Source organism: Macadamia integrifolia, chromosome 3 (assembly GCF_013358625.1).
Source record: "Macadamia integrifolia cultivar HAES 741 chromosome 3, SCU_Mint_v3, whole genome shotgun sequence".
NCBI classification, from domain to species: Eukaryota; Viridiplantae; Streptophyta; class Magnoliopsida; order Proteales; family Proteaceae; genus Macadamia; species Macadamia integrifolia.
In genome coordinates this window covers 1,524,547-1,545,893 of record NC_056559.1, presented here as the reverse complement: position 1 = coordinate 1,545,893, position 21,347 = coordinate 1,524,547, and the positions used below count along the sequence as shown (strand labels likewise).

The following is a 21,347-nucleotide window of genomic DNA, read 5'->3' as shown; positions in this document are numbered from 1 at the left end:
TTTTTTTTTTTTTTTGTTCTTTTCTTTTTAAAATACCTTGATTGAAGTTTCTTTAGAACTTTCACTTCAACGCAATAGGAGACATACATAAAACACCCACGAAATGAAGTAATTTTCATCCCACCAAAATGATTTTTTATGCGTATAAAAATGATTTCAATTCCTTTGTATTATTGTTTATTTATTTTTAGGGTGGAGGTGGGAAGTAGAAACGTCAATAAGTAAGGTTTTCTTTGGTGTCATTTTTCTTTTTTTATTTTTTATCACAAAAATGGTTTTGATTGCATTTGGTATCATTTATGGAGCTTGTTTCTATAGTCATTTGATTTGTTATTAGAAATCCAAGTCTCTTGCCCCTCTTCTAAAGTGGAGAAAGAGAGTTATGAGAAAGATGGGTGAAGGGAATCTCTTCACCAATTTCTTCAAAAAATTATTTTGCACATAGTGATATCAAACTATTTCTCAAAAAAAAAAAAAAAAAAACCATTTTTTTGAGTAGTTGTCAAACCATTTTTATGTTTTGATAAACAAAAAGAGTTTTCATGAATGATTTTTGTTAAATAAGTAAAAATCAAAAAGAAAAATAATACCAAAGAGGGCCTAAATGATAAGTTGTTGAGTCGAGATGTAAGTAAAGTAGTTATGCAGTTACACCTTCATCCATATTCTTATCTAACTTTTATATCTGCTATTCAAATTTAATTTATAATGTTGTTGATTTTTTTTTCTTTTTCTTTAAGTGTGTTAAAAAAATTCAAATATTCGAATATAAATCTGATAAAACCACATAGCCCAAGGTTACAATTGCAACCCAAAAAAAGAAAAAAGAAAAAAAACCATGGAATTCAACTAAATCCTGCTATGAAACGAGTTCCTCCCCTCTCTCTCCACGGCTCCACCGCTACCCTTCTGGTTGAAGTAACAAGAGTAATTGGAAAAAATAAGTTATGATGATCCATACAAAGTTCATACTTTATAACCATATGGATTAGGTCATACCAGGTTGAATGAGAACTATTGAACTTTAACTGAAAATAGTGTAGAGTACTAAACACCCCCATGTGACGGTGTGAGTGACCCAAGGTGTGTTTAGTGAAAGTTGAATTTAAGAGGTCTGAGTTTATGACTTGTACCAAGTTTGTTGCTCACCAATTACGCTACCTAAGGGTGTTAATCGGTTCGGTTTTGGTCTAAACAGTGTGGATCGGTTTGGTTCGGTTCACATTTATTTGACTAAAACCATAACCTCACCATTTACTAAACGGTTTCACTTTCTGAATCCGTGATCGTTTAGTAAATGGTTTCAGTTTCTATGGTTTCTAGACGGTGTCAGTTTCATGGTTCTAAACGGTGTCAGTTTCATGGTTTTAATCTGTTTGTTATAATTTGCAACAATCTCTAAACAGAAGATCATAAGCTTATCCAAAAATAATTGGCAACCACAAATAAGAGATTCTATATTGACGATGGTATATCTTAATTTTATATTCTAGTGCTATTTTTTTGCATGGCCATTCTCAAACATATATAACTAATATCATATAACATCCAAATCCAGCCTTATACAACATAAAATATTAAAATGACAAATGGTTTAGCCAAAACACCCCATTTGTGATAACATAATAACATAGTAATTTATATGGATTACAAGTTCATGATCTAAAGCCTAAACTTGAATTGAATTGCAATAAATCATACCAAAATAGGATTGACACTTAATTTAATTTTATAAGGATTACTACCCCTGCTTTATTTAATTGTTTCACAGATTAATCGGATCGGTTTAAACGGTTCGATTTAAATGGTTTTAATTCGGTTTGAAACCAATGGGTTTTGCGGTTAAAATCGACCCAACCCGTTTAGCTAATCGGCCTGAAACTGGAAACCATAATCGCACCATTTACTAAACGGTTTTACTGTTTCGATGTAAATGGATCAGTTTGATTTTCGTAAATGATTTCGGTTACAAATTCACATCCTTAGCGCTACCCCCTTGGGTTGATTGTGTTATGGTCCCATTAGTCAATTGTCTTGTTTAAAGTCCAATTATGAATTGGTAGGATTGATTACCAACTGATAGAATATAATGATGTCCATGCCTTGGCTAAGAGATATGATTATTTAATTTTCTTTTATAGATATGATTATTTAAATTGATGAAAATAGTGTGAGACTTAAATTAGTAAGGATGAATTAGATCTGATCAAAATTTGCCGGTTGATACCCCTTCGGTGGGGTGAGTATAAAGTAAGCATAAAAATCTTTAGCGATGAGACAATGAGTGACAGGTAGACATAAAAATCTTTTGCAGTTAGGCAATGAGGATACAATGGTTAGGGTATATGTCGGGGTCTTATCAGCCGTTAGATTTTCACTGTCACTCACTGCTCATTAGAAAGAATTTGAACCCATGAAGTTGGCATATATATATATATATATATATATATATATATATACACACGCGCAACGTAGGCCTATCACTATAACAAAAGAATAAATATATTTTTTTTTTTGGGTACAACAAAAGAATGAAAAGATTGGGTGCTCAAAATCCTGTATGAACTTCTAGAAAGTTTCCATTCCCGTGAAAGCAAATCTTGAAAACGTTCCAAACTTCCACCCTCTTCCGGCACAACCCATATATAATACCGTTAACCGTCTCCATTTAGAAAGTAAGGAAACGGAAAACCTTTTAAAGGAAAGGGAGAAAAGATCATCTCGAGCCTCCATCTAAGACGAATGGTCGAGTACCATGTCCATGCTACACCGTCACTGCACCACCGTCTGATTACAGTATAATGCGATGTAAAGTCTGATTGACACGTTTACTACCATCAGATCAGAAACGGACGGTTGGGCACGTCCTAGTACGATGTACACGCGCACTTCCGGACTGTCTCTCGCTATATATAACCAGAAGTACACATGCAATAATGGGCAGGAATGCAGACCACAGAGAGAGGTAAAAGCCTTGTTTATTCTCCAGTGGGAACTACACAGGAAAAACGGAGACAATCTTGTCTGCTTCGACTTTTGTTGAATGCTCAAAAAGCTTAACGAAGTGTTCTTTCTCTCTCTAACCAAAGTCACTCGAAAGTATAATTTCCTCATTTGGGTGATACTTTTTTATTTTTCCGAGCTGTCGCATGCCTCCTACCTGCAACTTTCGTTCAACTTAGGGTTAGGGTTTAATTCATGGAATTTTGAAAGGAGATTTCACGATTCTAGGACGGAGTAGGTTATGAGATTGTGGATAGGGTTAGGGTTTTGGTTTATCTTCACGGACACTGTGATGTTCGACTGATGGCCACTGTGAATCCGCAGCCACTGCAAAGTCGCTCTTACGAGGGGCATGACGACCATATGCAAACTCCTGTACAGATTGTTGATGTCGAAGGTGGATACGAAACCGATGGTATTGGTGGTGGCGGTGATGATGCCATGGACGACGTTGATGAAATTCGGATGAATTCGGGAAACCCTGTTGATCAGAATGTTGTTGCTGTGTCTGCTCGAACAAGTGAGCTCACCTTATCGTTTGAAGGCGAAGTTTACGTCTTCCATGCCGTAACACCTGAAAAGGTATGCGCAAAATTTCTCCATCGACTCATATTCTCAATTCTGCCCTTCATTTCTCACTTGGTTGTTGCGGACATCTTTTCTTTCATCTATTTCCCCCCCCCCAAATAAAATTGATTATTTATTTGTTCAAAATTTTTTTCCGCTATTAATTTTACGTATGACTAGTGGAATCCTGGTCCTTTTAATTTACTATCACGATTTGTTGTACTCAATTCTGGTGAGTAGGTAGACTCTGGCTTCGTTTTGTTGTCATAACAAAATTCAGTATTCGAAGAACATTTGAGGTACCCATTTCGCATTTATCTGAAGAGGTGGCCAGCATAGGAGAGGAGTTTGCCCTTCCAGAGCTGGAGTCTTTTGGGCTGTTACCACAATGAATTCATGGCTTTGATAAAATTTTCTATATTTCTCTAACCATTTCCATAGTCAGCACACCTAAAGCAAAAACTCAATAATAGTGATAAAAAAGAGAGGTTTATTAGGTAATTTTTTTGTTCACGGCTTGGGTCTTCATATCCAAAAAGGGGGGGGGGGGATGTATGGGGATGAGCCAGGTGGTCTCTTAATTGGGCCGAAAATGGCATGGAGGCACCGGTCCAGCAAAATTTGTTAGGTCTTTGTTGAGGTTTTAAAAGTAAAATATTATTTGGAGATTTGCAATACCTGTTATTGTTCTCTATTCTAGTTGTGATCATGGTTCTAAAGTTGAACATATTTCATCTTCACAAAGACATCTATGAAATCCATTATGGATATAACGATTGCCATATTTTGTTGGAATTTTTAGCATATGGCATCGGGCAAAACGTTGCTGCTCTGGTCGTCTAAGTATCTTGATTGGATTAACTTAGGCTGGAAAATGATGAACCCACTATTTATTTTTGGGAAGCTTTATATATATATATATATATATTTTTATTATTTATCCATCTACCCTTGTAATTTTGTATGAATGCTCATTTAACAAATAGGGGCGGAATGTTGGGCAGTTGAGAAGAGCCATATAGATAAACTATGTGTAGCAGAGATGAGGATATTGAGATGGATATGCAGCAAAACTAGGAAGGATGAAGTAAGGAATGACAATATTAGAGCTGATTTGGGAGTTGCCCTTATTCATGGTAAGCTCTGCGAAAGTTGTTTGAGGCAGCATGGTCATGATCAAGGGAGGCCTTGAGATGCCCTAGTAAGGAGGAGTGATCTGATTCAGATTGAAGGAGCTAAAAGAGTTAGGGACAGACCTAAAATGACCATAGGAGAGGTAGTGAGAAAAAAACATGCATAGTTTAGGTCTTGACCTTAGTATGACCTCGAATAGAGCTAATTGGAGAGCTAGAATCCAAATTGTAGATCCCATGTAGGCGGTTTCTACTAAGCTATTGTTGCTATGTTCCTTCCCTTTTATTGCTACTATTCTTATTTTCCATTTGCATGAATCCATGTAGCCAATCACATTTAGTTAGGATAAGACTGAGTTGTTGTTGTTGTTGCTGCTGCTGCTGTTGTTGTACTCATTTAACATATATATATATACAGTTTGATAGCTTTCTTAGAAGATATATTTATTTCATGAAGAAATATGAAGATATGTACATGTATGTTGTACAATTTGTATATTAATATCCATTAAATATAGAATTGTGCACTACTTTATGCAGACACACAATTAGATATTCTCATGGGAATGGCATATGAATTTTTTTTTTTTTAATATTTGATACTGTTTATGCATATCTTGAATAAGGGCAAAACTTTTCAGAGCGGGCTGCCTTGATAAGCTTATCAAGGACGCCCAAATATCTGCCACAAGGCAGAGTGGATGTGATCCAAATTTGGTGAACAAGTGGACCCCATGGTCCCATACTCGCATTAAAATTTCAACCCAAACAGAATGTTTCGTGTGGAATGTAGCTCTGAAAATTCAGGACTATGGGAGAGTGCATGGTAGTGGTTGGAGTCCTATAAGAATGTGTGGGCATACATGGGGATGCATGCCAATAGACAGAAGGATACTTGATTGAATTAGGGTTTGAAATTATGCACACGACTAATCCATACCATTTACTATTTATCAAACTGTCAGAATTACCACATTATCATTCCACGTGGTGCAAGGAGGATGGTTCACTTTGATAAGCTTATCAAAGTGGGCTGTGGGACTATAGGAGTGAGTTTTTCTCCTTGAGTAATTTTTTTTTGGATAGGTTTTTTGAATCATATTATTTAGTTCCCTATAATCCCTTAGTAATTTTTTCTTCTTCTTCTAATTGTCTTTGTATGAACCATAATTTGCCAAATTGTAGATAGAACAACGGGATATATGAAATTCATTGTTGTTAGTATTTTACATTTATTATGATTAATATGGAAAAAAGAACAACAATCCTCTATTTTATCTATTGCTTTATCATTCAGTCTTTTTTTTGAAAAAATTTGCTGCTCGACATATATGGCAGGAGACAAATTATTTGTATCCGGGGTGAACCTATTGTCCTCTGCAAGGTCCAAGAACTCATTTCGTTTTGAAACCACTGAAACACCAAAATTTTTGTAATTTCGTCAAAACAGTGTACTTTTTCCTATGTGTTTTGCTTGGCCATTTTGGGGGGTAATGGCTGAAGTGGCCGAAATGAGCGAAACAAAATGACTGAGATGGCTGAAATTTCGACGAAATAATGCATTTTTTGTTAGGGATATGCCCACACTCCTATAGTTGGTTTTGATGATAACAAACATACGAAGGTATGTCACAAATTTCCTTTAAGTATAGTTTTGTAGAGACTTCATATCAAAGATCGAATTTGGTGAATGAAACAAAGAAATGAAGATTGAAGTCGTCAAATGAAGAGTATCAACAAGTTGGCATCAATGCTTGAAGAATATATCATAAGAATTTAAGCTTCAAGATGTCAAGACATGAAGCTTAAAGACATGAAATTGCAAATAAGAAGAAAAGAAGATAAAGTGCCAAAGAGTGGAAGGTTCAAGTGAAGAAGAAGACCACTAGGATAGATCGGTCATTTTTAATGTAGTTTGTAACTTTCACATATATATATATATATATATATGCACTCACCACATGCATGTGCATTGCATCATACTAGAATGACCATAGAGCATACCTTGACCAAGTATAGAAAGTCTCTAAGTGGTGAGGAACATATTAGGAAAAATGTGTTCTAGTGAAATTCTGTGAAAACCACATTAACCTGACTCAAGGGTATTTTAGGGAATCTTAAAATTAGTATCAAGAGATGAAACCTTCATAGAAGTAGTAGGAAATTGAGTTGTGATTCCAACGCAACTGATCTCAGATCAATCTGAGGTCGGACCGAAAAGTTATGGTCAAAACATTGATGACTGGTCAATATGACAGCATTCTGTCAAAACAGAGTATGTCATGTTGGCGGTCAACCGGCTGGAAGCCCCGGTCGACCGGAACTGTCCGAGACCATAGCCGATCGACCGGTAAAAAGTCCCGGTCGACTGGTGACTGCCTGAAAGTGCCCCAACGGCTCTTGGCGGTCGACCGACTACCAATGACGGTCGACCGGTAGACCCAGAATATGACCGTTTAAGTGAGATTTACTACCTAAAATGCTCTCTTAAGCTCACTTATAAATACCTCTAATACTACTCATTAATTAATAATAAATCCCAACTTTAGAGAAGCATTATTTGAGCATTAGAAGTGAGAATTAGTCTACACCATCTCTTGAGTTCAAGTTCTTCATTTTACATTCAAGAGGAACTCAAGACCATCTACAAGTCTTCATCTACATCTTGGAATTTACATTACAAGCATAAAGAAGACTTCAAAAGATGCATTCATTCTATCATCATTGCATATTTCATTTGCACCACACCGGAGGTAATTCTCTTTTATTCCACTTCTGCATTTTCTATTTTACATTAAGTCTAGACTGTACTTAGGCTTGTGTAAGGACCCTCTCATCCTTAAGAGATTGTAAGGATCCTCTTATCCTCAAAAGAGTGTAAGGTGCCTCTCTACCTTAAAGGAGATTGTAAGGTGCCTCTCTACCTGCAAAGGAGATTGTAAAGGCGCCTCTCTGCCTATAAAGGGGATTCGTAAGGATACTCTTATCCGTGAAAAAGATTGTAAAGGTTTTCTTTCCTACCTACCGTATTGAAAGGGAGAACTAGTGGAATACTTTACAAGAGGATTCTTGTAGGGAGTGGATTAGACTCAGATTGAGTCGAACCACTATAAATCTTGTGTTGTGTGATTGTGCCTATTTTATTTATTCCGCATCGTTTTTAACTTGCAATCACACTTGGGACCTATACATTGAAAAGAGTTAATTTCCACTAGTATATCCTATTCACCCTCCCCTCTAGGTTATTTCATTTTTTTGGCCGAAATGAGCAAAATTTCTAAACAAAATGACTGAAATATGAGCGAAATTATGTACTTTTGTGTTTCATATGCCATTTCTTTTGGTAAAAAAATAAAATAAAAATAATAGTGTAATTATTGCAAAACAACAATATGTTATGGTGGCACTTTTGTGCTGGTAAAGTATAAAAAATCAAGGGTCTTTTTCTCTTTTATGGCTTAAAGTTGTAAAGTCTATGATTGAGTTTTGATCTTGCACTCCCTGGTTGGGGCATGGTTATCAAGTGGGGCTGTAGGACTCTTTCAAAAAGATAGGGCTCTAGGTATTTTTTTCTTTCCCGAATGACTACATTGTTGATCCGTTCTTGCAACTTCTTTTGATCAATGCCTCAAAAGGTCAACGAGGAGATGATTTTTCTTTCTTATCTTGTCTAGGATATTAGAAATGTTAAGTTGTGAGCTATTGCCTTGTATTCGATGATACCTCTTAGTCTTCAACCTTTTTACCTTCATCCTTGAATGTTTAGTGTTGTCATTCATTGTGTCATTGAATTCTCATTGCTTATTTAAAAGGAGGAAAAGACCCTCACGTACTGTGTCTATTCTGTCTTAGTCCTTCAATGCACTCCAATTGTCTTTGAGAGGTCGGAAATGTTTCGATGCTGATTTAGTAGTTTTTGTCACTGTCAGATATCTGGTGTTTTTGATTTAATTCTCAAACTAATGGCTTATATTTTGGTTTCTTCATATACAGGTTCAGGCTGTACTATTGCTTTTGGGTGGGCGAGACATACCTTCTAGCATGCCTACTAGCATTGAAGTACCTTTTCAGGACAATCGGGTACTTTGAGAGCTCACACTTATAAAAATTATTAGAAAATTATTTTTCCCTTGTATATGTGTTCATTGCTTTGTTGCCATTTGTCTTTAGGTTGTTAATGATATCCCCCGGCGTACAAATCTTTCAAGAAGAATTGCTTCTCTAGTTAGGTTCCGTGAGAAGCGGAAAGAGCGATGCTTTGACAAGAAAATCCGATATACTGTCCGTAAAGAGGTGGCTCAGAGGTAAGATGGCTTAGCTTTATTTATGTTATTTCTGTTTTTGCAATTGTCATGATGTTTTTTTATATTTTATTTTATTTTATTATTATTTTTTATTGAAACCATATTTTTTTCCCCTTTGGTGGGGGCGATGGGGAAAGAAAAAACCACTAATAAGCTGAAATAATGTGACTGTTGCAGAGCTGCATAGTTGGAGCCAGCTCTGCCTTATTGCTAAGGATGGTTACATAGTTCCAGGTTTCAGTTTCTATCCTGGTTTTGACCAGGCTTGAAACCAAACTATCTCGACTGAAACCGAAAGTTTGGTCGAAACCTGGACATTTTTTTCCCTGCAAGTTTCAATGGTGGCCAAATTAGATCGTGAAACTTGTTGGAAACCCTATTTTAGGCCTTCTAAATGTAGTGGAACCCTTGGATTTTAAATAATCACACAAAAAATGGTAATTTGACTTTGGACCCTAGGTTGGTAGTATACGCTGTAAGCGTTCTCTACTACGGCCTATTCCACACAATCTTAAATCTTTAGTACTAAAAATACAATCCATTGCACGTGGCTCCCGCTGTTGCGGGGTTTGGGAGGGGCAAGTGTACGCAGCTTTATCTCCTGCTTCGTAGGAGAGGTTGTTTCCAAGTTTTGAACATGTGATCAACATATGTTGCAATAGTGCAACTTAACCATTGCGCCATAGGCTAACAATCTTTAGTACTAAAACATGTGTAATTCAAGTAAAACAACTTAAATATGCATTAGGAATGGATATACATGAAATTATAAACTATTTCATACACATACATCAAACGTTGTTTGTTACAAAGAGTCAAATATAGTGGAGTCAACAATACAAGCAACAAGTCAATCCTACTTTGAAAGGTGATATACCTCCAACTTTGAATCTTGCACAAATCTTCCATCAACGCAGCAAATCGTTGCTTCCAATTCGTTCCTCTACAGCCCAAGTACTTGTTCCAACCTTGCACAACAGTGATTTGGCCAAGAAAGCACCAAAACAGGGTTTTCCTAACATCTCAATGGAAACTAGGCGAAATTTGTTCGGAATGAAGTATTTAAAGTATGGGCCAATTAAAGTTTCAACCGAAATTTTGGTGAGCGACACTTTTGACCGAAAAATTGATAAAAAATTTGGTCGAAATTTGGGCTTTCCATGGCATTGCATAGGGTTTCCCTTTGACCCCTCTCAAAACTGAAATATTTTTTTGCACAGTTTCACGAGATTTCAGTGAAACTGTGTACCATGCTGGGTAGGGAGATTTTTTCTATTATAGCAATAAAACAGAGAGCGGATGCTTTACAACTCTTAAGGGTAGTGTGACAATTCTCAACTTTCCTTGTTTGCCTACCTAAACTTATGGCTATTTCCCGATTTGGCCATAGTTGTCACAACATCAAATTGATCCAAGGCGGTGGAGGGGTGGTTAATCGATTTGGCGATGAATGGCCCGTTATGGCGTTGTCATGGCAGTCAAATCGCACATGTGTCAGTTTTTATTTTCCCTATTTTCTAAAGTTATTTAGCATGTTACAAGCCTACAATATATACCCTATAACATATAAAACCAACATTAAGCAACATCAAATCATCAAAAATAACATAGTTCTATCAAAATCACCCTGCATTTTACAAAAAATCGACCGCCTAGTGAATCAAGCGTGACCTGGCGTCCATGGCGGTGCCATAGCGAAGCCTATCAGCCAAAGGCGACCGCCATATGTGAATCACGTAAATCGTAGCACTGCCATGAACTTCTTTTTCCGCCAGGACCCTAAATCGCCGCCTAGGCGTCGCCATGACAACTATGGATTTGGTTGTAGCCCCATTATTAATAGGCTGTGATTGACATGCATCCAGGAACTAGGCCATGAAATCATGTAAACCTCCAGATTGTTAGTATTGATACTTGAACACTTGTGTATGATAAACTAACCGAAATGATTAAAATACCTAGTCCATGATTGTGGCTGACCCAAATCTGTACTCAAAAAGTACCTAACTACTCATACCAACCACAAAAAAGAGATGCTGAAAAATATAAAGCATGAGTTAGTGAATGACCTAAGACTGCCGCTTATGACTGATTAATGCAGGAGTAGATTACAAGTAACTAACTCTGCAGTTTATAACCCCAAACAATACAAATAGGAGCAAGAAACAAAGAAATAATACCATCAAATAAACCCCCAAGGATACAATACCCATATAGGAGCAAAATCAGCCCAAAACCTAACCCGATAGGAGAGAGAAAGACCTTCTATAGAGCTGGAGAGAGAAAGGTGCGGCTAGGTCTATGGGAGTCCGATTGAGCTGCACTTTTAGGTGTAGATAGTCCATAGGGAGAGTACAAAAACCTCAAATATGAAGGACTTTTGATGGCTGGTTATGGAGTTATGCGCTTTCTTGATTTTCAGACCTAGGAGAGAATGTGAAGAATTCTGCAGGAACAACAACTTGTTTTCTTCAGATAACCTTCAAGAGAGGATCGATTGATCTTCTTAGAGTATAGACCCAGTCCTCCAAAGGATTTGCAGATCATATTTCAAACTTGGTCAGCAATGAGGGTCGATTGGCTTCAAGAACAAAAACTCTTTGGCTGACTAATTCTGATTTTGTATGTTTTAACAGGTCTGAACTTCTAATAACAATAACAGAAAATAAAAATAGAAAAAGAAGAATCGATGGAGGGTTGACAAGGGTGAAAGAGAATAAAGGAATGGGTATCTCACCTCTCAGGTTTTGTGTATCACACCCCTCAAAGGTTTAGGTATCTCACCTCTCAATAACAATTTTTTTAGCTAAAGAGTAATCACTCAATAATTCATTCATTCATTCAAATTTGCAATTATAAGTACATAGACTCCTCAATTTATAAAGAGCAGAATAACAATCAAACTACTACTAGAAGCTAGTTTCCCAATAGGACTAGACACTCCTACTACAACTAGGAGCTAGTTTCTTAGTAGGACTAGACACTCCTATTACAATTAGGAATTCAAAATAGGACTAGGACTTGACTTATGACTTCAACATGGAGTAAGACTAACTAACTAATAGTCTATATAGGACTTTACAACCGACTAATGGCCTAATGGGCTTTTATTGAATTAAATAGCAACTAACTAAACTAATGAATTAAATCCCCTTTTTTTACCTTCTACCCATATTTTAGGCTCATTAAAGTGGCCAATATCAAAGAAAACCCATGGGATCAAAGGCCCAACACATATATAACACAAACCAAGGCTTATTTGCAATAAAATAAGCCCAAGTGACTTATCTAAATCACCGATTGGATACATTTTTTGTTCTACTTTGTGCCCACAAAGGAATCATAGCCAATTCAAAACTTGGTTTTTGTGAGTAATGGATCATGTTTGTTTTCCCATGGTTAAAAAACTCACTGATATTTTGACGAAATTTTGAAGCCACCGACATGAAACGCAAGGCAAATCAGAGGAACGACTTCATTTCGGTCGAAATTTCTGTGTTCCACTGACATTTCGGTCGAAATTTCTGTGTTCCACTGACATTTCGGTCGAAATTTTTGTGTTCCACCGACATTTCGGTCGAGTGTCGTATTGTTTCGGCGATATGACTTTGGGTGCTATTTAAATGCATTGTTTCGCAATTTCAAAAAGTACTTGTAAGTCTTGACTGTTCATCCTGCAGAAAGGAGAAAACCCATTTTTTTCTTGGATAGCTTGTCTAGCACTCTTGGAATGACCTACATATGTTTACATGGGCTAAAATAAGGTTTTCCTGAAGTATTGGAGGTTAATAGCTGTTTTTCCCCTTGAAATGGCCAACCGACATACTGGCAAAGCAAAAAAATTTTCCCATGTCGGAATGAGACTGAAAATACGAGTTTTTGAACCCTGGTTTTCCCTCAATTGAGTTCTGAAATTACAGAGGCAAGTCCACTCTGTAATGTCTTGTTGGTTGATACTGTAATTTTGATGATGCAACATGGTGCATAGTTTCAACCAATCAAGGAAAAAAATTGCCATTGTAATATTGAAGCTGGGATGGCAAAATTAGTAAATTAAATAACAAAAATTGGTGAACTTGTGGGAACTTGTTGCACAGCGGTCAATGAATAATAAGCATATCTTTGTTGTTTCATTAATTATATGGGGGGAGAGAGTTGTGGGTTCAATAGGTTAGGTTTATGCCTATAATTTATTAGTGGGTGCCAGTAACTTCGGGACTCTAATTTTAGAATCTAGAATTAATCAGCAGAGACAAGGTTCAAGTTAAGTGTCCAAATCCATTTTAATTACTTCAGAGCGAAGTTTCTGATGTCTAATGCAAACTGTTGTTTGTGATCTATATGCTAGTGTTTGGGGTTGAACTCTCTCTCTTTGTTTGTGTGTTTGCATGTTGTTTCTTGCTTTCCTCCTCCTTCCAAAATTCTTTCATCAGCTCTTAGTTGTGTGCGTATGTGCTTTTACCCGCCTCTGCATTTTTGTTTCTTGCTTTCCTCCCCTCCTCCAAAATTGTTTCCTTCAGCTCTTGGTTCTCGTCTTCGTTTTGCAGTTCTCTTAATATTTTGGGTGGCTTGGATAAAATTAGAAAGGTCCTTTATTCTCTACAAATTTTAAGAGTCTGGTACAATTTTAGGTTCAGTTGGATAAGTCCTTAGTTACTATAGTGTTTACTTGTCGGAGTTCTACGAGAATCTCCAGAATTGTAGTTTGGAGTCTCATGAACAGGGTATTAGAGCCATAGGTTTGTTAACTTTAGGGACTGGTTTGTTGTAGCATTTGAGCGAGGCTGTTGTGGAGTTGAAATCCTCTTCTGCATTCTCTTAGAAACATGCTTCCATACTAGATTTCCTGAGAGGGCTAAGAAAGTTCTTCCTGCAAACTTTCTGCTTTCAAGAGTTGATTCAAACTTATGAAGCAGTGGGGAACAAAATTTTGCACCAACATTGTTTAATAGTATTGGTATTGCTTTTTCAAAGCCACAATTTCAAACTTTTGTGATCAGTCTCTCTAAAAATGGAAGAGGTTTGAGTAAAAAATTGTCAACTTCTAAGTTCTAAACATGCTTTTGATGTTGAAGAACCTGACACAACCTTGGTATAAGTTTGTGCTCTAACAACTGGTTGACTCATGTTGGCCTGGATTATTTTTTAATATCAACGTTAAGAAAATTTCACTAGCTTAGCTTTATTCATTTTGTTTCTTTAAACTTCGCAATGCATCACTAGTTTTCTTTCTTCCCTCACTGTCTGTTAGTGATAAAAACTAGTAACATAATTATTAAAATACTCGAAAATGGTGTTAGTGTATGTTTCTTCTGTATCTTTATACACACGTTCCTGCGACTGTACATATGAAATTTAGAAATTGCTATATGCATAATTCTCCAACATAGCTCTGTGGGGTCTGGAACTTGTCTCGAGGATGGCGAGGCATCTTTGAAGGCTCTGGGTGTTGGAGGATAAGTATTGGCCTATTTTGTGAACTGCCTTCTTTTTCATTAGAAAGAAAAATAATTTGCGGCTTATTTCCTACATCATGTCTACTGTCGCTACGTGGAAGAACTTCCTTGTGATAGTTTATTATGTTCTTATGTGGACCTCTTGGTTTATTATGATATGAATTGGAACCATTAACTCGTCTACTTATCTGAATGAAATGGTTTCCTAGATTTTTTGGATGTTTGGCTCTTTTATGTGATGAAACATTGTTTTAACATACTTCTAATTCCTATACATTTACATGGCTAGGATGCATCGTAAGAATGGTCAGTTTGCCTCTTTGAAGGAGAACTACAAAGGACTGCCATCTGGTGCAAGTTGGGATCCGGCTCAGAGTTCCCTTCAGGATGATGGTACTCCTCGCCCAGAAATTGTGTGAGTTTAAACCTAACTTTATCACTTTTCAGTTGCTAATATTTTGTTCTTTGTGGATAGTATTTCTTGTAGACTCTTTCACTAAGGTTGTTTGACAGTATTCTACCTCCCTCCGTGCTACTTCAAAAGTGAAATCTATCAGTTGCTTTCATTTACATGTTCTTATGATGTTGTTCTGTATCTTTGTAGTCTCCGTAAATGCCAGCATTGTGGCATCAGCGAAAAGTCCACTCCAGCAATGCGTCGTGGACCAGCTGGTCCTAGGTCTCTTTGCAATGCTTGTGGGCTTATGTGGGCAAATAAGGTTGGTATTGGTATATTATACGGTTCTCTGATTTTTTACGTCTAATTATTTTGAAAAGGTCAGTCCTTGCTTTGTGCAATTGGATATGATTGTGCACATATCATGATATATAGTGCAATATATATATATTTTTTTAGGTGAATAAAATAATTCATTACCAAAGAGAAGGAAAAAAGAAATGGGAGCCCCAAAGAGGGGAAAAAAAATACAAAAAATAGAAAAGCAAGACTAGACCCTCAGGAAGAGGGAATAAGAGACCCCAAGAGACAACAATATGCCTGTTCCTTGGGGTATCAATACAATCGGGGGGTGGGGTGGGTGGATTTTTTACTTGCTATTTGCTTATGGTTATATGTCGAAATATGTCTGAACATTTGCATTGCCGTTTCTGTGAGAAACCAAACTTTCGCTACCATATTTAAATTGATATATTTTTTCACCACTGTGCTGTCCATCTGCAATCTGAGAACCTATTTCCATTAGGAAGGGCACAACTAAAAGTTGATTCCCTTAGTCCTAGGCTAATTGTAAATTCTTGGGGTCTCTCCCCTTCTATTATACAAGCCCCTGCCTCCCCCATTATGTAAAGGCAGGGCTCTGTATGTTTTTTCGCTTGTTCTCTCCTTCGTTGGTAATGATTTTTTTTTCACCCAAAAAAAAAAAAACGAAGTTGTGGACTCAAATCCAATCGTATACTTCTCCCATGTATGGCCATTTTCCCTTTGTATTTTCACCCGTCCTTTGATTTTCAATAAGTTTAATTTTCCACTGGGTTTTCGAAGCATTGTGTTGCCAATTGGTATACTCCGTTTGTGCTGAAACTTGACTTGTGAGTAGGGGATCTTGGAATTTACGTGTCCTCACAACTTCAGCCTATCCATTTTGCTACATAGCAGATATTTGTTCCATCCATAGATTCCATAGTGGGCACATCCATGAAACCTACTCCCAACCATGCTATTGTTTGAAATGTAAAATATTTCTCGTCTGGTGGAACCTCTTGAAGTTGATATTTCTTATTTCCTTTCTGTGTATATGCGTTGTTCTGTATGGCTTAGAATGTATTGGTTTTGGTTACAAATTCTCAATGATCTCACATAAGCAATTTGCCTGGTGTTGAATATAAATAGACGAGTCACGTCATAGGAACATGGGAACACGAAGTTGCAGATTAATAATCATAGAAATTAAGATTGCACCTGTCTAGTGTAGGATCAGTGATTAGAATTTGTAACTATGTGATCACGTAGCTGGTTTTAATCCTCGGTTGATAGGTGTAATGAGTTGAATGTTAACTTAAACAACAACCCCACCACAACACAACTCGGCCTTATCCCAACTGAATGGGGTCGGCTACATGGAACCAAGGGCCAAAAAAAAAAAACTTTTGGACATTCCACTCACGAATTGGCAATCAGGATCATAGCCCTCCAAGTAGCTCTGTTCAATACCATATTTGGGTGAAGACTTAACTTTTGCATGTCTATTCTTACTAACTCATCAATGGCCTTTTTTGGCTTGCCCCTACCCCTTTTAGCTCCATCCATCTGCATTTGGTCACTCCTCCGTACTGGGGCATCCAAAGGCCTCCTTTGAACATGCCTAAACCAACATTCTCTGAGCTTATCTTGAATTGGGGCAATTCCTAAATCGGTTATAGCCTGGTCATTTCTTATTCTATCCCTTAGGGTTTTGCCGCACATCCATCTCAACATCCTCATCTCCGTCACATTCAACTTATCTACGTTACACTTCTTGACTGCCTAGCATTTTGCACCATACATCATAGCTGATCTTATGATAGTCCTGTAGAATTTTACCTTAAGCTTGAATGTTAACTTAAAATACTTTGTAATCACCTTTCAGGAACTCCTTGCCTAGGAGCTCAAGTACTACTCGAGGATATATTTTCTCATGCATGTGTTTCAATTTTTTTTTCCTCTTTTTTAGGCATATTCGTTAACTATGATCTGTATTTATCGTTTGTAGCAGTTGAAGGTTCATTTTAATGAGGATTTTGCTTCCCTAAGCATGTACCTCAGGAGCTTATCTTGCTAGGTGGCTGTGAAAAATTTTGTCTGAAATATATTTGTTAACCCATCCAGTCATTTAAAATTTCTCACTTTATAGTTTGATCCTCACTCTGTAATCACCTCATCAGGACTTAATATTCATATGCCATCATGGTTGCTAAACTATGATTAACATTGGATTCAAGGAGTTTTGTTATTGACTTCGCTTCACTTCTGCAACTTAATGTGCCAACAAAAAGTTTAATTTGCAGGGAACTTTAAGAGATCTCAGCAAGGGAGGAAGGCATATATCTTACGACCAAGAACCTGTAAGAATTAAACATCGGCCCTGACTGCTTAGTAGCAAACGAAGTTTCTACACCAATCCACTGAATTTCTGGTTGATCTTTTCCAATATTTTCTTAAACTAATTCTTAACATGCTAGCATAGTTGTGGGAATTGTATTTCTGCTATGGTTGTCGGATCCCCCCCTCCCACAAAAAGCACTCATAGACACTAAAATTATAGATAAACTAAGAAATTATTTTCTGGTGTGACTAATCTGACCACTATGATGTTTATGGATCTGCAGGGAACACCAATTGAAGTTAAACCTTTGATAGTGGGAGCCGATAATCCCTCTACCAACCAGGATGAGCTGGTATGATTCCATCTGACCAGTTTACAGACATGATTTTAAGGCATATTACAACTTCTGCTAGTGCTTGAATGGTGGGTGCAGCCTGTTGTGGTTTAATGAGTTCTCTTATTAAGTTTCAGGGTAATCCAGAAGATCTTTCAAAGGTTGTGAGTGCAGGAAATGAGAATCGATCTGTCATCCATGGTGAGGTAGGTTTCCCTTCGCATGGTTAAATAATTTAAATGGAAGATTTTCTTAGTTTTCAACTAGTTCATGTGTATCTCTGCTTTGCCATGTGCTCCCACCAAGTAGTGCCTACTGGTCGGTTAAAGAATTTAGTATGTCAAAGGTGGTATAGGTTGGCCTTGACAATTAATTGTGGTGTAGAATCTATTTGACTATACAGTTTGTGAAATTGAAGTTAATGCTGTTTGTGGGCAACTTACTGGTTCTTTCTTGTGAGTTACGTGCTGCAGGGAAGCCCAGGAGAGACAAAGCCTTTACCCGTGGAGACTGGAAATCCATCTATCAGCAAGGATGAGCAGGTATGATTTATCTGGAATATTTACATTTTTATGAATTTCAATTTGGCAAAAAGGTATGAAACATCTTCTGGCTGTTTAGGCCTCTCCTGTCTCCATTTTTTTTATTGGAAAATGAAATAAGATCTATATAGAGGTCATCAAGACATGACTCCCTCAACATTTAGTGTACCCCAAGTAACAGAGGAGAAACTAAACTTTATGGTGATTTTCTGAGTCAGGAGGCAGGCTGATGGTTAAGCTCTTCTCAGTTTCCATCCACCATTTATACAGGTTCATGTGCTGTGAGCCTGTGATTCATGATAGAAATTCTTCAAATTCTTCTCTCCTTTATGTTTTATCTTCCTCTGTTTCTTCCTGTACTGTACACATCCCTTCCTTGGTTGGTGTGATGCATTTTTCCTTCAATAAAGTTGTTCATTTAGGAAGAGAGGAGTGGACGGAGGAGCTCATGACTCTTATGATGTGCTCTTATGACGACTAAGAATCTGGTGGGAAATTCTGAAAATCACTTACTAGTTTGGAGAGGAAAATTTTATACAGGAAAAAAAGGTATCAATACTCTTCCATGAAATGAGTAAATACAAAAGCTGCACAAGTGTATTGGAATGAATAGGAAACTATGGAGAATACAGTTAACGATAAGTAGTGAAGTCTGCATCTACAGAGTAGATCATAAAACAGACATCCATTAGAGATCTATTAAATAGGTAAAGAGAGACCTAAAGGAAGTTAACCTAGGCACCTTCCCATTTGTTGTGTTTCTTCACTTTTTTCTGATGTAGTCCAGTGGAATTTCAACAAAATGTTTTATTCCAAGCTAGTTTTGACCTAGTTAGGAACTGGAAGTTTGAATGTTTGATGAAAACACACTGTTACAGATTGGTGATAAAATTTTATGTTTCCACAGTCTACAAGATGGATGTGGGAATATCCAAATAAGTGTCCATTGTACATTCTGAAACAGTCATAGTGATAACTGTTATTTACCCCTGCTGTGAGGTGTGCTTTACTAGGTTGTCAATGTGAGTTTGGGTGGTTGTACTCAATATTTGCTCTCTCATAACAAAATTGTAAATAGGAAAATGAAAATCATAATTTTTTTGTTGAAGCAACCAAGGCATTCAAACTAGATGCAACTACGAATATTGTTTCTGAAACCGGGAAAAAAAAGAAGTTACGAATAGCTAATATTTGGACATACTGAAGTTTGAAAGCTGTTTTCAGGGAGGCTGTTCGAGTATTATATATATTGGCAAGACTGATGGTTTAAAAAATGAATAATTATCTTTGATTTTGATGGAATATTGAAACCTGCTTCAGAAGTATGTTGATGCTTTGTATATTTCAGAATACTGATAAAATTTCTTTTGCCATCTCTGATAAGCAGATAATTTTTCCTTTTTATTTGCCCATTGATTTATTTGGGGCGCTGGATTGCAATTAGGCTGCATAATTGAATATGATTTTCTCATTTGTCATTCTGATTGATGTGTGTTCATTTTTATCTGTTTGTATGTGTAGGTCATTTTTATCTTTTTGTATGTGTAGGAAAATATGGATGATCTTGCAGACACTTCAGAAATTGAGATTCCTTCCAATCTGGATGAGCCGGTATGTTCTTATTGGCAGTCTGTATTCGATCATTGAACAGATGGGATTTCGGTTGCGAATTTCACCCTTGTTTGGGTTTGTCTTATGTGGTTGAATGGTACTTGCTGTCTGGTCTCTTACAGACTGAAGTTGAGGCATGCTTTGTGCTGAATGATGGTCATGGATTTGATGCCACTTCGAATGGCCATGGCACTGATACTTAGTTGTGAAGGTTGTTTTCTGATTGGTGGAACGTGCTCGACGGGTTTGCTACTGACCTAAGATATCTGGAGATGGTTTGTCTATAAAATGCTAGAGATCCTATTTGTGTATGACTGCTAGAAATCATCCTGAGTGTCTGTTCCATATGTGGTCCATTCGATAGCCTTTTTTTTTTTTTTTTTTTTCTGTTTTTGCTCCAATTAAAATTTATTGAAATGGCGCCTTCAGATTCTAAATCCTTCTTGTAGTGATAGGGCTGTTTGTGACAATGATCTGTTTGTTGTATAACACCAGTCACCTGTAATTATAGGAACTAACGTAATTCAGATTGATGGAGTGCGTACAATGGACCTGGTCTTATTGTTTTATTGCAGGTGCGCGAGTGACTCATCATTCATGAGACAACCCTAAGGGCTTAGCGCAGTTGGTTTGGAGGGAACATGGTACTCTGCCTCAAGAAGCGAGGTCCCGTGATCAAACCTTTTTCCGTGCACCTAATTTTTTGGGGCTATTGCACGAGAGTTTCTTTCTCAAACTGATCTGGTCTTGTATAAGCAGTGTCACAGTGACCCCAGGGACTAGTTGGATCAAAGATCCGGACACCTTGGGTATATAAGAAAGAAAAATTCCTTCATGAGATCCAAATATCATTTATGAGAAAAAGAACCCTACGGGTCTGGCACAGGGGTTGTCCATGTGTTCTCTATGCCAAACCTGCAGGGATCCTACTTCCATAATTTATTATGAAAGATTACGATGGATTCGACGTTTAAATGGTTGTTGGGTTCTAACCATGATAAGTGAAATTAGCATGTAATCCGCCGGGAATTAGACTGAAACCTTCGAAAGTGGGTCTACGTTTTTTTATGTCATGAGTCCTTAAACGATGGTTCTAACACCCCTTGGACCTGGAAATCATTTCATCATGCCTTTCAAGGGGGAAAGCCAATACAACGCCATGCGGTTGAGGCAAAGAGGTTTTATTAGGGGGCTTCAGATCTATCCTAAGGGTAGTATCACGAAAACATGTCCATGTTGAAATTTGCACCATATTTGGTATGCATTCTTGGTTATGAGAATCCAAATGTTTTCAAGGTGGAGTTCTTGAAATTGTATGGTTTCATTTTCTTTAATCAGGATTTAGAATTCACAGAG

General features: G+C 37.1%; 1 protein-coding gene across 4 annotated transcripts; it reads left to right on the top strand.

Annotated features, from left to right (window-relative positions):
* The first annotated feature begins 2,931 nt into the window (after positions 1–2,931).
* On the top strand, positions 2,932–20,538 carry LOC122074470 (GATA transcription factor 24-like). Of its 4 annotated transcripts, none has more exons than XM_042639302.1 (11): positions 2,932–3,585; positions 8,697–8,783; positions 8,874–9,007; positions 14,753–14,878; positions 15,068–15,182; positions 17,455–17,523; positions 17,788–17,856; positions 17,970–18,044; positions 18,312–18,380; positions 19,929–19,991; positions 20,114–20,538. In XM_042639302.1, exons 1-11 carry the CDS (start codon positions 3,307–3,309, stop codon positions 20,192–20,194), a joined length of 1,167 nt encoding a protein of 388 aa, XP_042495236.1. In that variant the 5' UTR covers positions 2,932–3,306; the 3' UTR covers positions 20,195–20,538. The 4 variants fall into 4 exon arrangements, with proteins under 4 accessions (XP_042495236.1, XP_042495239.1, XP_042495237.1 ...); XM_042639305.1 differs by having other exon boundaries at positions 2,933–3,585; positions 17,467–17,523; XM_042639303.1 differs by having other exon boundaries at positions 2,933–3,585; positions 17,976–18,044.
* The last annotated feature ends 809 nt before the right edge of the window (positions 20,539–21,347 follow it).

What these genes read in the sequence shown, in the direction of transcription:
- LOC122074470 (XM_042639302.1), top strand. Translation starts at nt 3,307, where the DNA reads ATGGCCACTGTGAATCCGCAGCCACTGCAAAGTCGCTCTTACGAGGGG. An exon ending in CGTAAAGAGGTGGCTCAGAG is followed by an intron (nt 9,008 to 14,752) that starts GTAAGATGGCTT and finishes TTACATGGCTAG; the next exon opens with GATGCATCGTAAGAATGGTC. An exon ending in GGCTTATGTGGGCAAATAAG is followed by an intron (nt 15,183 to 17,454) that starts GTTGGTATTGGT and finishes GCCAACAAAAAG; the next exon opens with TTTAATTTGCAGGGAACTTT.